Source organism: Vombatus ursinus, unplaced genomic scaffold, assembly GCF_900497805.2.
Source record: "Vombatus ursinus unplaced genomic scaffold, bare-nosed wombat genome assembly UNPS02014794.1, whole genome shotgun sequence".
Taxonomy (NCBI): Eukaryota; Metazoa; Chordata; class Mammalia; order Diprotodontia; family Vombatidae; genus Vombatus; species Vombatus ursinus.
Window position 1 is genome coordinate 16,800,882 of NW_020954572.1, and position 16,748 is coordinate 16,817,629.

Genomic DNA, 16,748 nt, shown 5'->3' on the forward strand with positions numbered 1-16,748 from the left:
CCAGAGGAAAACCCTATGCCCCCCCAACCTAAGCTCATGAGACATTCTGAAGGAAATCCAGCTTTAGAGAGATCTCACAGCAGACAAAGAGACCACACCCAGGTCAAGAAACTGAGTTCTTATTGTCAGTTAGAACAGTAACAGTAGTACCTGTTTCTATACTGCCTTAAAGTTTAATGTTTCCTTCACAATTTGTCTTGGGTAAAGGTAAAGTTGTACCTATTTTTTTTTTTTTACTTTTTTTTTTTGGTGAGGCAATCAGGGTTAAGTGACTTGCCCAGGGTCACGTAGCTAGTAAGTGTTAAGTGTCTGAGGCCAGATTTGAACTCAGGTCCTTCAGACTCCAAGGCCAGAGTTCTATCCACTGCGCCACCTAGTTGCCTCCAAGTTGTACTTATTTTGATTGACTTGTCACATAGAAAGTAATTATCAAAGCCAGGATTCTTGACTGACTCTAAATTCAGGGCTTTTGCCACTAAACTGATATGTCTAGGCATCACATTTGAACTTCTAAGCCTCTTAGTCCCTACCCTGCCCTTGCTGGAGTCTCTCCTGCAGGTACCTCCCCCTGCCCCTCCCCTAAACCCATCTCCAATAGGGTGAGCATCTCCCAACATCACCCTTCGTAGGTCACCTTCTAAGCTCAGGCTCCCCAGGCCATGCCCTCCCTAGTAACCCTCCTCCCTCCTCCCTCCTCCCTTTACCAGTCTAGCCTTCCTCTCTCCTTTCCCACCTTTCATGAAGACCACCAGGATGTCCAAGAATTCCCGGAAGGATAAGTAGCCATTGCCATCTTTGTCAGCCAGAGAGAACATGGACTCTACAAACAAGGCCTGAGGCTTAAGGCCAAGAGATTCTGCAAATTCTGCCCTGCTCAGCTCACAGGCCAGGGCCTCTCGCACCTTCTGAGATGAGTCCAGGGGCAGGCTCCCTGCATCTGCCTGGTCAATGTCCAGCACCTGAAGTTGGACAACAGGAGGAAGAAGGTGGAGGGAAGTCAGTCAGGGAGCGTGGCTGGGTTGGAGGCCCATGAGTCTGAGCCAGGCTGGAAAAGAAATGGGCTTGGGGTCAGAAAAAGTCTAGTCATGGCGTCTCCTCAGTAATCCAAGAGCGGGGGCCTTTAGGATAAGAAAGGCAGATGGGGAATATTGAAAATATGGAAAGAAGGGTATGTTCTCTCGTTGCTCAGTTGTTTTTCAGTCACGTCCAACTCTCCGTGACCCCATTTGGGGTTTTCTTGGCAAAGATATTGGAGTGGTTTGCCATTTCCTTCTCCAGCTCGTTTAACACATGAGGAAACTGAGGCAAACAGAATTAAATGACTTGCCCAGGGTCACACAACCAGAAAGCGTCTGAGGCTGTAATTGAACTCAGGTCTTCCTGACACAAGGCCCAACACTCTACCCACTGAGCCACCTAGCTGCCCTCTATTTACCTTTAATAGCTAAATCCTAGTCCCAAACCATCTTTCCAGCCTCGCTGTATGCTACATCCCTTGTGATTCAGCCCAACTGGGCTTCTCTCTGGCCTTCTCCCCAGCCTTCTCCCCGTTCCTCAGACACAACACTCCGCATCTCATCTCCCTGCCTTTTGCACTGGACATTCTCCACACCTAGAACGCACCCCCTCCTCATCTCCACCTTATACAATCCCTCTGTTCCTTTCAGGACACATCTCAAGTGCCATCTTCTATATGAAGTCTTTCCTGATCCTTCCAACTGCTAATCTCTCCCTGTTTCCCTCCTTAACTACTGAGTATTTATTATCTTTATATTTATTTTGTATAATAACATCTCTACTTGTCTCCTCCCTTAGGATACAAACTTCTTGAGGGTAGAGATTGTTTCATTCTTTATATTGTACCCCCACTTTCTAGCAGAGTCCCTGGCACACAGCAGGTGTTTAACAAATGTTTGTCGGTTGATTGTTTGAAATTCAATCGCCTGGACCTTGAGCAAGTCACTTAAGATCCCCGGGCTGCCACTCCTCCTATATAAAATGGAGTTGGAACACATGGCCTCTCAAGCCCCTTCCAGCTCTAAATCTGGGGTCCTAGGATTGACTCAATTCAATAAACATTTATTAAGCACCACCACGTGCCAGGCACTGCGCTAAACACTTGAGGATATTAAAAAGAGGCAAAAGACAGTCCCAGCCCTTAGGGAGCTTACAATCTGATGGGGGAGATGAGGTGAAACCAAATATATACAAAGCGACCTATACACAGGATAAATAGGAAATGATTAAAAGGTGGTCATTGGAATCAAGAGGAGCTAGGTAAGACTTCCTGAAGAAGGTGAGACTCTAGTTGGGACTTGATCCTTCCATCTATTTCCCCGGTAAGTGAGGTTTACAAATTAGTAAACTGTTAAATCTAGAAGGAACATTATTAGTGATGGAGATCTCAGAAGCTCTCTATCCCAAGCTTCTCTTCTTATAGTTTAGAAACTGAGGCCCAGAGAAATAAAGCGACTGATCCTAGATCATGGAGCTCATTAGCAGTAGAGCTGGGATCTGAGCCCACATCTCCGAACTCTTCATTCAGTTGTTGTTCAGTCATTTCAGTTCACCTCTCCGTGACTTGGTTTCCTCATCTGTAAAATGAGAAAATGTGGCCTACAGGACCTCTAAAGTCTTTTCCAGTTCTAAATCTAAGATACCGTGGATCTTACTTTATTGTTTGTTGTTATTCGGTCGTCTCAGTCACGCCCGACTCTTCGTGACTCCTTTTGGGGTTTTCTTGGCAAAGATACCGGAGTGGTTTGCCATTTCCTTCTCCAGCTCATTTTATGGATGAGAAAACTAAGGCAAAGAGGGTTAAGTGAGTTGCCCAGGGTCACACAGCTAGTAAGTGTCAGAGGCCACATTTGAACTCAGGAAGATGAATCTTTCTGACTAGGCTTGACACTCTGTCCACTTTGCCACCTAGCTGGCCCTGGATATATTAGTTTCCCTTTCTCAGCATCAGTTTCCTTATTTGTAGAATGAAGTGCTTGGATGTGGTAAGATCTGAGATTCTTTTTAGCTCCAAGTCTTATAATCTGATGGCAATAACTCTCTCTGGGTATGAATTTTCAGATCTTTAAAATGAGAATAGCATTTGTCTTGTCTACCTCCAGTGGGATTTGTAAGGCTCAAACGAGATATGGACATGAAAGCATTTTTTAAAATTTAAAATTCTCTACAGATGTTAGGGATTATTAGCTAATCCTTTACCTGAGACAAAAATGCCACCAGTAAAAAAACAGCAGCATCTGCTTTCCTATTTGTAGGGAAGGGAGGGAAAAAGAGGGTTCCCCACAGTCTCTGATTACCACCAAGCAGCAAGAGCACAGGAAAAAGGGCAAAGAGTTCTTTATACCCTGAATCAGTCTGAGCTCCAGGGCAGCTGCAGAGATGGTTCCTGGGCCCTTAGGAGTGACTTAGCCCAGCTGAGCTCTGCAGACTGAGAGGATCATGGCAGCCAAAAGCCAGACTCTAACGTGATGAGGCTTAGTGTCAGAGAAGAACCATTATAATTTTCCCATATGCAATTAGAAGATAGAGTGACAGGAACACATCTCAAATCTCAGAGGAATTTCTTCTGAGATATAACTTATGCCTGTTTGGAAGCAACATTCCCTTCAAACACACCTAGCAATTTGTTTTCTGTCATACTAATACACTTATAATCTAATAGTACAGGGTGTCCCAAAAGTCTCAGTGCAATTTAAAGCTATGAAAACTTTTGGGATACTCTGTATATGTGCTAGCTTTCATAAATGGGAAAGTGCTTTGAAAGTAAAAAAAAAAAAAAAATATATATATATATATATATATATATATGCATGTATATATATAGGCCTGGAGTCAGGAAGATCTGAGTTCAAATTTGTTCTCAGACACTCATTAGCTGTATGATCCTGGGGAAGTCATTTAACCTGTTTGCCTCTATTCCCTCATCTGTAAAATGGGGATAGTAACAGCATTTATCTGGAAGGTTTATTGTGAGAATCAAATGAGATCATCTTTGTAAAAATGTCTAGTAAGGTACCTGGCACATAGTTGGTGCTATATATATATATATATATATATATATATATATATGTAATATACTTATATATCTGTTAGCTATTATTATTATTATATACATATTTGTTGTTCAGTCGTGTCCAACTCTTCACGACCCCATCTGGGGTTTTCTTGGCGAAGATAGTGGTTTGCCCTTTCCTTCTCCAGCTCATTTTACAGATGAGGAAACTGAGGCAAACAAGGTTAAGTGACTTGCCCAGAGTCACACAGCTAATAAGTGTCTGAAGCCAGATTTGAACTCAGAAAAATGAGTCTAACTCCAGGCAAAGTGCTTTATCTACTGTGCCACCCCTCTGCTCTTCTCTTCAATTAGTTATTCAAAGACAGGTACTATACTTCTTATCCCTTGCAGTGTCAGGAGCTGGGGACACTATGGGGCTGGAAAAAAATGGATCAAAAAGCAGTCAGGAGTTGGGGGAAGAGTTTGGAGATGTAGAGCTTCTTGTGAATCCCCGGACCTATTTCTGAGCATCAGAAAATGGCTTTAGGGACAATTTTGGCTGAGCGGAAGTTTAAACACGAGTCTGAGAACAAGGATCGATGATCAAGGGAGCATGGACGGAATGTGAGTCTTGTGCTTAGAGATTAAGAGAGAGTAAGAAGGCTCTCTGGTTGTATGTCAGCTTCAAGGGTTGAATGGAGGAGTGATTTCTGGCTAAGAGTGATTCAGTGGATTGTATGGGGGAGAATGCGAGGGTGAGTAAGCAGATGCATGTTAGGGCAAGTGTAAACAGAAACCCCAAATGTCTCTCTTACTTGGCACACGTGAATCATGCGGTTTCTGACACTGATGGTAAGTGGTCAGTGGTGGCAAGAACCAGGACTTTTATCTGAATGGCAGAACGTTGGTGGACAGAACAGAGACCAAATAATCAGCAAGAACATAGGGAATCAGACGGCAACAAGGAGGTCAGTTGGGTTGAAGAGAAGCAAATATAAATGAAGCTTTCTTCATAAGTTCATAGATCCAAGGATAGAAGGAGCCTCAGAGATCATCTAGTGCAACCCTCTCATTTTATATATGAGGAAACTGAGTCCCAAGGAGTTTATAACTTGTTTAAGCCCAGATAATTTCAGAGGCAAGATCTGAACCAAGGTCCTCAGCTTACAGAGTCAGTACATCTTCGTCTACACCATACTGCTCCCTCCCCGCTCCCTTCTTGGTGTCTAAGGAAAGTATTCACAGAGATTGAGGCAGGTACCATAGAACATGACTTGGAAAGGAAATGAGAAGAGGGGTTAACTTTTTCCTTTAAAGAAATTCCTTAACTTTTAATTTAAGGCATAGCGAGGGATGACACAGATGATTCTCAGAATAGCCTGAGTATGATTTCAATAAAACAAACAGGACACTGACTTTGAATTTGGAAAAATTGCTCTAGGGCTGAGGAGAAGTAACAGCAAACTCCACCTGGGTTGGGGAGCAAAGAACAAAGACTCATCCTGGGCACTGGGGCTAGGCTGAGCTCATCTCTGGGAAGTGCCTGAAATACATTTTTCAGCAGGTTTCTAACTAAGGGTGGGGTTAGGCCATTAAAACATTTAATGATGTTGCTGCGAATCAAAGTTGCTCAGGATAACCAGGGTATGCCAAACCTGGACAAAAATCACTCAGAGTTCTTTTCCTCCTCTGTAAAATGGAGATAATATGGAAATATTTATTTCCATAAATAAATAATTCCATTTTGTTTCCATAAAACAAAGAAGATGCTTCGTAAACTTTAAAGTGGCATATAAATATAAGAGGCAGCATGCCAACTAGAGTGAATAGTGTACTGGACTTGGAGTCAGGAAGACCTGAATTTGAAGCCCACCTAAGACATTGGTTAGCTGAGTGACCCTGGGTAAGTCACTTAAATTATCTGGGCCTCAGTTTCCTCATCTATAGTCATAGAAACTACCTCACAGGTTTGCTGTGAGACTCAGATAAGGTAGTATATGTAAATGCTTTACAAAACTATGGAAATGTATGGAAATGTTTTGCATGACTTCACATGTATAACCTATATAGAACTGCTTGCCTTCTCAAGATGGGAAGAGAGGAGGCAGGGAGAGAATTTGGAACTCAAAATTTAAAAAAAAAACTAATGCTAAAACTTTTTGTTTACATGTAATTGAGAAAAATTAAAATGAATAAATTAAATAAATTGAAAGGAATAAAGAAGACAAAAACTATAAAAATGCTATTGTTATTACAATAGATTTATAGCTTAGTTTAAGGTTATTTGAACACATGTGCATGTGTGAAGGAGAATATAATAAGTCAAATATAAAAAAATGGGGAAGGAGGGAACTTTAGGGACCCCAACTTCAGCCTGGTCTTCAAAGGATAGTGGAAGCCAGACTGGTCCTGAAGGGAGAGGAGAAGGAAAAGAAAGGAAGCTAGAGGGAAGAAGGGAAAAAGTCTGCCCCATCTTGGTACTTTCCTGAAGGAGAGGAGGTAAATACACAGGCTTGTCCACACTGCCAATGTCTCCTGTCTTCACCCTGGAGTAAACCAGAGCTCTATGGGTAGGAGGCTGTGTGTGTGGGAAGCAAACTTGGGCAGCCCCTTTTGGAAAAATCAGTACCACAAAGAGATTTGGGTGAGTCACAATCTCTCATAGCCTCAGTTTCCTCATGTTGGCCTCTGAGGTCTCTTCCAGCTCTGTATCTATGATCCCACAAACAGGGTGGTAACCATCCTTCGTATCTGGCTAGAACTTGCATTTTCACACTCATTTGTCTCATTTGGTCCTCACTACAGCCTTATTCAGAGGCTGGGCAGATATTAGCAGCCCTATTTTATAGATAAGGAAATTGGGGTACAGAGAGGTTAAGTTAGGTTAGGTCCAAGATCCCAGAGAAAATCAATGGTGAGCCTGGCCTAGAATTCAGGTCTTCTGAATCTAATCCAGTTACCCCATTGCCTCACATGCCAATGTACCTAAGGCCTTGATCTAAAACCAGACTGCCCCCCAGGGTACCTGGGAGAAGAGATGTCTGAAGAAGATCTCCAAGATGTGGCTTCGACGCTGCCTGGTCACAGTCATTCTCATCATTTCCTGCTCTCGGAGCTCCCACTCCTGGAAACTCAGCCCACTGCTCTTCAGGACCTCCTGAAGACTGTGAACAAAAGTCTGCCGGTCCTCTTCCAGGTTAAACAGCAACAGCTAAGGGGGTGAAGGACAGAGGGAGAAGACGCTGAGGACAGTTGGCTTTGCTGCTCTAAGCTGAGGCCGTACAGACCCTGGCCCCTGACTCAGCCTCCCACCAACGAGGTTCAAACTCAAAGGGGTCTCCAGTAATATGGGGTTGGCTCCACATGAACAGGCCCTCTCCCCAGGGTCGTTGGCTGAGGAGTCTGCCTGGATCTCCTTAGAAGAAGACGACCCAGAAAAGGAACAAGTGTCAGAAGGTCCTTTGTACTGAATAAAAGTATAGGGGAGACCTTCTGGGCTTTGGAACCAGAGCTGGGGCCTTGACTTACATGGAAGTCAATGACAAAGGATTAATGATGTTACTGTGGATCAGCGCTGGTCAGGGTAGTTTCATTTGCAGTATGCTAGCCCTGGTCAAGTCATTGAACTTTTTTTTTTTTTTTTTTTAGGCAATTGGGGTTAAGTGACTTGCCCAGGGTCACCCAGCTAGTAAGTGAACATTTCTTTATAGGGCAGGAGATGAGCAGTAGATATAACAGTAAAAGAAAGAGATGTACCAGGTCATACTCCTTGGGAATCTTGAGCAGAAGCGCCCGTCGACCCCGGTTGTTAGACTGGAGCAAGGTCATCTTCTGGGAGTCCCGGAATTGGATGACACGGAGTAGTGAGAGCCGGCCGTCCAGGACTTGAAGATACCCAGGCTGGAGATTCAGGAACACAGGCCGGCAGGGCTCCTTCCTGCCCTGCCACTCAGTGGCTGGCCAGATGGACAGAGAGTGACAGGGTCAGGTAGAGGAATCGTTCGTAAGGATTGTGTAGGAGGAACTGGTGATTTCTTAGCTAAAGAGTAGCCTAACAGAAAGCTAGGGTCAAGGTCAGGATCAGGGTTTCTGCTTGTACTTGATATGCTCCCAGTTTTTCTCACATCCTTAGGAGATGTCCTTGCCCTCCCTACCAAGCTCTGCTTCACAATCAGACACAGACTAACTATAATCACAAGAATAGGCATTCTACAGCTATGGGCCACCAAGAAAGGATTTGCAAGAGTTCAGGTACTCACACTACTTCATAGAAGAGTCGCTTAATAGGATTGTAAAATTTGCAGCTGGTGGGGGAGATGGCCTAGATAACCTTGAAGGTTAATAATAATAATAATAATAATTTATACAGTGCTTACCACATGGTGGGCACTGTGGTGAAAGACTACAAATATCATCTCATTTGATATTTACAATAACTCTGGGAGGTGGTTTTGATAATATTCTGCAAGAGGTTTGACATGGAGATGTTTGCTGACCGCCACCGTCCTTTTTGCACTCCCCTAGAGAAGTGTACTCTACAACACTGGAGAATTTAAGCTCTTTGAAGACAGGGACTTTTTTTTTCTTTTTGTCTTTGAATCACCCAGTTCCTTGTATGGTGGTTGATATAGAGGAGGTGCTCAATAAACGCTCATTTAATTGAAATAGAATAGACAAGGACTCTAAGAGGCCTCCTGGTTCTCTATCCCCGGTCTCCTGCCCCCAGATAAGCAGGAGATGCTTGGGAGCAAGGGATTGCCATCTCTTCCTCTGTACAACTTGGGGAGTGGCTGGTGGGGATGGCATTGCAGCTGTGATTTTGGAGCAACCTGTTTTCTTTCCTTCTAATCCCATTACCCGCCCCCAGCTCCACCCCCACACACCAATCTCAGGCCCACCTTCCACACCCTCCATGAATTTCTCAGACATGATGCTATGTCGTTCCCGGGCCTGAAGCCTCTTGAAATTCCTTCTTCGGAGTCGAGCAACAATCCAGGCACTCAGCAGGCTGACTGGAGGAAGTTGGAAGGACAGGAGGGAGCTCAGGGGTTGAACAAAGGGGTGGGAAGGGGGAGAAGCAATGAGAGGAGGGAAGTAATGAGGATTTTCAAGGAAAGGAGTAGGTGCAAGACATGGGAAAGGTTTCAGGAAGCAAAGATGGGAAGAGGGATCAGAGGACAGACTGCCTTTGCCTCATTCCTCAACTGCTCCCCTGTTTCCCTTGTCAGAGAGACTCCCTCAGCTCAATCTTGATCTTTCAGGCCATTGGAATCTAGCCCTCCTAGGAGCTCCCACTTCTCACCTTGGGCTGCTCTGTCCCCTTAGTAGAGCTGATTCTGAACCAGGCTCTGGGGAAGACCAAAATAAGGATTTGCCTTTTTGCAAAACCTCCCACCTCCACCCCCTCCCTGGGCCAACTTGACCTGGCTCCAGACTACTCTGGCCTTTAGGGCTGGGGCCATCAGAAACAACCTCTACTGAGCCCACTCTAGAATTCCACACCTGTCCTCATGGATGGCTATTACTCCAGACCAGCTCACCAGAGAAGGGGATGAGCATAAGGCTTCTAACAGGAACTTAGCTGTCCCAAGGAAGCTCCAGGGAAAAGGGGGTAGGGACGGGTACTTCAGAGTGACTAATAACAATAATGATAAAACATTTATGTAGTGTTTTAAGGTTTGTAAAATGCTTTATATTTGAAAGGAGGGAAGGAAACAAGGATTTATTAAGTTCTTGCTATATGCCAGGCATTTTGCTAAGCATTTTACAAATATATCATTTGATCTTCACAACAACCCTAGGAGGTGGGTACTATTATCTCCATTTTACATTTGAGGAAACAGAGGCAGAAGGAGGGAACGTGTCTTATCCAAGAGCTCATAGCTCAGTGAGTGTCTTATACTCAGAGCATCTCATTTGATCTTCACAACAACTCTAGGTAGTAGATGTTATTATCCCCATTTTACAGGTGAGGAAACTGAGACCGAGGCTAAGTGAATAGTAAATCACACAGCTAGCAAGTGTCAGAGGCTAGATTTGAATTCATGTCTTTCTGACTCCAAGCTCAGAGCCTAATAATAATAACAATAAGCTAAGATGTATAGAGTGCTTACTATTTGCCAGGCTCTTTGCAATTATTATACTTATGCAATTATTATCTCATTTGATCCTCACAACAATTCTGTGAGTAGGTGCTATTGTTATTCTCATTTTACAGATGAGGTAACTGAGGCACACAGAGATTAAGTTACTTCCTTGCCCAAGGTCACATATCAAGTAAGGGTCTGAGGTGAGATTCTAAGTGAGGTCTTCCTGAACCTAAGTCCAGAGACAGAGTCACTACATGAAGCTGCCTACCTTGGGAAGGTGAGGTGGTAACAGTGGAGGGGGACAGAAGGTCATAGAGTAGAGGAAGAGCAGAAAACCAGCTGGCTATGGGGCTGAGGGAGGGGGCAGGAGCTATCAGTGTTGTACCTTGAGTGGCAGATTAATACCTGGGATAAGCTAGAGCTTAGATGAAGAAATGTCATCCTTGTTCTCTCCCAAGTCTAATAAAGGTGGGAGTGTAGGTGGGGGAAATGAGTTTGAATTTTAATCACTAGTTAAGCAAGGGAGGCCTTCATATGTTACTTAAAGTGTGAAACTGGAAACAAAGGCAGCAAATGAGATTGATTCTATCCTCTTGAGCTCCAGAGGGCATCAGCTATGGCCCTTTGGGGGCAGTAGTCTCCCTGGGGACTCAAGCTATCTCTAGCCCCTAGACCAGGTATGGGGAACCTGCAACCTCAAGGCCACATGTGGCTTTCTAGGTCCTTGGGTGTGGCCTTTTAATTGAGTCCAAGTTTTACAGAACAAATCTTTTTTATTAAGGGGATTTGTTCTGTGAAGTTTGGATTCAGTTAAAGGACTGCACTTGAGGACTTAGAGGGCCACATGTGGTCTCCAGGCCACAGGTTCCCCACCCCTGCCCTAGACACAGTTGGGGAAGACCAGAATGGATTGCAGCATGTTAGAACTGAAAAGGGGCTGAGAAGTCACCTATTCCACCTTCCTCGTTTTGTACATGCTAAACGACAATTACAAAGGTGATCCAAAGTCACACAGCTAGTGTGTATGTGTGTGTGTGTAACTTTAGAACTCAGGCCCCATAACTTCTGGTTTCCTCCAGCCTCCTTCCACACAATGTGGTAGAGTAAAAAGAGAAGAAGACTGAGTCAAAAACACTTGGGTTTAAAAAAAAAAATCTGACTTTCCTACTCACTAGTCAGGTGAACATGGAGAAATCATTTAGACTATCTGAACCTCAGTTTTCTCATCCTTAAAATGGAGCCTATGTGCCAGCTGCCTCCGTGGTGCGTCATGAGCATCTAATGAAATAGTGTATGTGAAAATGCTTTCTTTCCACTTCCCCTCCCCACCTCTCACTTTGTTTCTCAGTCTCTAACATGCCCAACCATGGGGAGACTGCAGAACGTCTAGTACCCTAGCTACACTGTGGTTGAAGAACAGGAAAACCTGTAGCACCAGGAATGTGTAGCTGGACTTGTCTGGAAGAGCTAGGGGAACATCTGACTTGTGTGCCCCACCCTGAGCCATGCCCTGTTTGAACTCCCTGCCCATGAAGCTACGTCAGATAAGAATCTTTGGACTTGGGTAGTTCTTGGGGAGGGGGATGTGCATGGCATGAGAGAGAATGCCTGCCTTAAAAGGAGTAAGTGGAGGTTCAAGGGACTGTGCCTGCAGAGGGAGAATCAGACTAAACCCAGAATGGTCTGGGGTTCCATGCCCACTTCCCATGGTCCTTAGGGAGTGAATTCCAACAGATTTGGGGATAGGGGTATAATTGGGAAGAGGGGTTGGTATTCTGAGATGGGGCACCCCTGTCAGAGGCTTCTGTAGATCTTAAATACTTTCAGTTCCCCTTCTCTATTTATGTTTCCATTTTCTGTCTCCTTCCTCTTCCCAAGAGGAAAGAGGGGACTGTCCACTGATCATTCCTCACTAGTCGGAACTGTCTCTTGTCCGCAGTAACCCCTCCCGAGTCCCCATCCAGACCTGTGCTTCCCAGACCAGGGCCTCCTTACCCAATGGAAAGCAGCAGAAGGCCCCAATTGTGATCCCGAATCCAAAGCCGCTGCCATTGAAATAGTCGAGCACCATCAGGGGTACACAGCTGGGCAGGCCTTCAGTTGTGATCTGCCGGGGCTGTGGGCAGGGGTCTCCTGGCAGGACAGAGGGGAGAGTGTCAGGACCCAGCAGAAGGGTTAACCACAGTCAAGATGATAGCATTGCAGATTTAGAGAAGGAAGGGAACTAAGAGGTCATTTCGTCCTACTCCCTCCACTTTAAGGATGAGGAAAGGGAGGTTTGGGAGTGGCTTGCCCCAAGATCACACAGTGGCAGAGCTAGGATTAGAACCAGACCTGTGCTGGAGCTGGCCTGAACTGGCTCCAAAGAGCTGATTGTTAAATTTGGGGAATGAGCATTTATACCTCCCAAATCAGCAAGCACTACAAATCAGGGCTTTATTTATTGTTTTGTTGATTATCTAAACTTATAAAAATGGTGGACAGAATGTTAACAATGCAGATTAAATTTCAAAATATATTGCGTATACAATTCCCCAACCCACCCCCTTTCTGGAGAGCTGGTTTTTAAACAGTTACCAGCACATCCCTAGTCAGACCCTACCACATACACCATCTGACTCCAAATCCAGTGCTCTTTCCCCTGTGCCATACTTTGACCTCTTCCCCAGGATTCCAGAGGTAAAAGAACCCTGTTCCTTGAGCTTTCTTTACAGGAACTACCCAGTCAATAGAGTTTGGGAGAGACCTAAGGGGAGCCCCATGGAGTAAGGGCAGCTGTCCCTATGAGAGCCTAGGAAAAGCAGGTTTGGGGGATCAGGAGCATAAAGCAAGCAGGGTTCTGGACAGCGAGAGGGGCAGAAGAGCACCCTTTTCCTGGTTTTATCAGGGAGGACAGACTGCTTATTCTAACTTTAGTGGAGAGCCAAACTGATCCAGATGTTTTCACACGCACATGTCCGAACATCTTCCCTGGCTGCAGTCATGTGATTTTGACACTTCTAAGCCCCATTTTGGTTTCTAGCTTAGGTCCCTCAGAATCTAGTCTTCTCCTCGAAGGGGGCAACCCTCTCTGGATATTTCCTCCTTTCCCCCGGTGAGCTAGGGATAATCCTAGCATTATCCTCTAGAGCTAGAAGGGACCTTGAAACTAACTAATCCAATGTCCTTCTTTTATTTTTATTATCTTTATTACACAGGTAATAAATGCAATTAATAACTGTAATAAGGTAACAAGGCAGGATTTGAACTCAGATCTTCTGGAGCCCATGCCTTTTGACTGTACCACTGAACCAGCACTGCCAAGGGCAAGACCAGTGTTTCTCCTATTTCCATCTATCAGCTTCACTGAATCAAACCTACTGGTGAGGGGAACAAAGTAAGAGGGACAGAATCTCATCCCAATTCATCCCCCTGGCCATTCTCCACAAGCACCTTATGCTCCCCCAATAGTCACATACCCTCTTTCCAGATAAAGACTTGGGGCTGCAGGGCACTCAGGCCCACACTGGTGACATCAACCAAGACATCACGAAAGTAGGTGCTTCGTATCTTGGCCACCTCTTCCTTGGAGAACAAACTGGAAGATGGGTAGAGAGAAAAATGTTGAATTACAATTGAAGGAGTGAAAGGTAGGCTGACAATACCCCCAAAACCCAAGAACAAAAGTGGAAAGGGGGTAGGACATTAGATGGAAGACTGGAAAAAGTAGGAGAGAGGAAAGAACCACAATAAGGCTGGTGACCAGGGTTCAAGGTGGGAGTTCCAAGGGGAAGAGCATCTGGGACTCACAGTAGGGATGAGGGTCTGGTGTGAGGTGGGGTGTGAAGCCCAGTGTAGAGATGGGTGTCAAAGGGAAAGGGAGAGGGTGCCCACACTCAGGACTAAGGTTGGGGATTGGAGTTCCAGGCCAGGCCTCACCCATTCCTCGTGTTTTCAAACCAATATCGGTCTCCATCTCGAAGTCGCATAAACTGGTCAAGGATGATGGCAGTGAAGAGGGGCCCAGGATCCCCTCGGCTCTCCAAGAGTACCCCAGGAAGCATCTCCAGTCGGGACAGGTCGTGGTGGTACATGGATGCTATTGTTTCCAGGACCTGGGGCCATATTGAAGACAAAAGTGAATGGGACATTAGGATGTGGCTCCAAGTGGGAAAAAAAAAAGGCCCCAAAGCCTTCCCCACACTCAACCGTTCTCCCAGGGTCCAAGGCCAAGAAAGAGGAAGCCCACTGTATCTGGAGAAAGAGGACCTTGTATGGCCCAGGGCAGAACACCCTGGCTACTCCTGCCTGGAATCGTACTGTGTAGTATTGGAAAAGAAATCAGATAGATAGAACTGCCTAAAGATGCCCCTTCTCCTAGTGCCGCCCCACCTCACTGGGACTCCTGAGCCCTCCCTTGGTCTTCCCACACCCCTTTTTCCCTCCCCAACCTTTACTTCATCCTCACAATGCCATTCCTCTGGGAAAGTACAGGGTTGATATCTTCCCACCGAGTGACTGGGGTTAATCCCATGGCTACCCTAGCCTGGTTGTAAGAGGGCAGTCCCAGGTCTCGTCCTCGTTGTAACCAGCTTGCTGAGTAGTCGGTACGAGAGAACTTCAGTGGCCCTGGCCAGAAATCTGGAAATGAGATAGTTCCCTAGATTAAACCCCACACTAGGTTCTAGCCCCAGCTGTGCCCCAGGTTCTAAACTCCCAACCCTCATTTCCCAGCTCTAAGCTCTGTTAATTAGCTCCAACTGAGCCTCCTCCACTAGCCCTCAGGTCCCATGCCAGGCTCCTAAACCCCTACCAGTAGAGACTTTTATCAGCCACGGAATGGTTCATCAGCTTAGTTGTTGGGAGAATTGGGAAGAGTAGGGAAAAGGGACTTGACTCAGTACTACCTTCCTGAGGTGGGGTTATCACACCTGGGCAAATTGGGCCTGAGGTTCTTGGGATGGTGGGGGGAGGGAGGAATCAGTCAATGACATCAGAAGGGTGAATGCCTTGACTTGCTAGTGAATTGGATTTACGTGAGGCAGAGCTGGACAACGTCATCAGCCTCACTTTCTCCTCCTGAGCCATCAGAGTCCAGTGGCAAGATATAGGTCAAGGTAACTGGCGATGGGAAGACGGATAAAGACATAGCACTAAGAGAAACCAACTCACCTCTCAGATCCTCCACTATCACATGATCCTCTCTCTCAGCAATCTGGGAGGCCATGCCCAAAAGCAGCGCATCCACTCCTCGGGCACTATGCAGGTTTGGGTTCTGGGGGTGGGGGGAGGGCAAAGAAGGGGAGTAGATGATGGGGCCATAGACTGTCTTACTACCTGGCCCTGCTGTTCCGTACTGTACCTAGGAAGACAAAATTCCTCCTGCCCCTGGTAGGTTCTTTGGAGAAAGAAGGTCCCACTCCACTCCAGGCATAAGTTTTTCCATAAAAGACAGCCCTTGTCTCAGAGGTTTCCTTTGAACTCTTTCCTGTCCCAAACTGGCAGGGTAGCCCTTCCCTGCAAGCTCTTTTCACAGCCAGGATGGGTAACACCTGGCCAAAAGCCAGGGCTATTGAGCATCAGAGATATCAAAGTAAGGGAATATGGGTACACTAAATGTCCCCTAAACTTTCTCCATATATTGGCTGTGTGACTCTTGTAAAGTCACTAAACTCTCTTAATGTCCAAGGCAACTCTCTGAGACCCTAAGTGGCAGAGAAGGTGCTACCTTGTATTGGTATAGAACTCAGTGGGGACTCACTACAGGTCTAGCCAATAAGAAGAATTTTTATGAGTGGTCAAGAATAAGGATGCTGAAGAGGGCCCATGGTCTCAAATTGGCTCTACAGGAATCCAGGGATGTCACTGGTCCTCTTAGAGAACGAAGGACCAACAAAAACAATAACAACACTATCAAGGAGCATTGGGAATTTGGGAAAGGCTAATCCCGCCCACCTGAATTTCTCAGTGGAATGCAGTTGGGTTGGGGTCATTCTAGACTGCCTTCCTTTTTTTTTGTCTTTTTTTTTTTAATGTGTGTGTGACGCAGTCGAGGTTAAGTGACTTGCCCAGGGTCACACAGCTAGTAAGTGACAAGTATCTGAGGCTGGATTTGAACTCAGGTCCTCCTGACTCCAAGGCGAGAGCTCTATCCACTGCACCACCTAGCTGCCCCTTGCCTTCCTTTTTCTCATGACATATTAGCCACCCATCCTCCACCCTCCAGCCTCTCCATTTTCCAATAGCTTCCCCAATGCTGCCGCCCCCAATGATACCTTCCCCTCAACACACCCTCATCTCCCCAGCCATAATAAATCCTTTACCTCTCGATTCCAGTAGCTGTTGCAGACCCTGAGAGCTGGGAAGGCTCCTGACTTCCCACTGGTGACCTCCTGGAAATGGCAGCTGGAATTTCTAAAGCAGGGGTAGGAGGAGAAATGTTTTTACCCCAGGGGTCCTCCAGCTGATGGTCCCCAGCTCTTGACTCTTCGGAGCATTGGAAAGGATAACTCTTATCCTGAAGAAATCTCCCCCAGGGAGCTTCCCACAACTGCAATCTCTAGTCATAGTTGCTTAGAAGAAGTAGAGGGACTAAAAGCTAAGAATTGGGAAACTGGGCCTCAGAGAAGATGCTGCTGTCCATACTCATCCTCCTATCTCTTTTCTCC

General features: G+C 45.8%; 1 protein-coding gene across 2 annotated transcripts in view; it reads right to left on the reverse strand.

The window, feature by feature from the left end:
- Window positions 1-16,748, reverse strand: part of DUOX1 (dual oxidase 1) — a 61,323-nt gene that overhangs the window by 30,298 nt on the left and 14,277 nt on the right. Inside the window, exons 10-19 of one of the 2 annotated variants that reach the window (XM_027870138.1) lie at window positions 16,404-16,494; window positions 15,253-15,355; window positions 14,549-14,721; window positions 14,020-14,195; window positions 13,560-13,678; window positions 12,097-12,234; window positions 8,911-9,024; window positions 7,769-7,968; window positions 7,038-7,223; window positions 734-959 (exon numbers count right to left, since the gene is read on the reverse strand). In XM_027870138.1, coding sequence (XP_027725939.1) covers window positions 734-959; window positions 7,038-7,223; window positions 7,769-7,968; window positions 8,911-9,024; window positions 12,097-12,234; window positions 13,560-13,678; window positions 14,020-14,195; window positions 14,549-14,721; window positions 15,253-15,355; window positions 16,404-16,494 — 1,526 coding nt within the window. The remainder of the gene's footprint in view (window positions 1-733; window positions 960-7,037; window positions 7,224-7,768; window positions 7,969-8,910; window positions 9,025-12,096; window positions 12,235-13,559; window positions 13,679-14,019; window positions 14,196-14,548; window positions 14,722-15,252; window positions 15,356-16,403; window positions 16,495-16,748) is intronic. The other variant, XM_027870139.1, reaches the window with a different exon arrangement.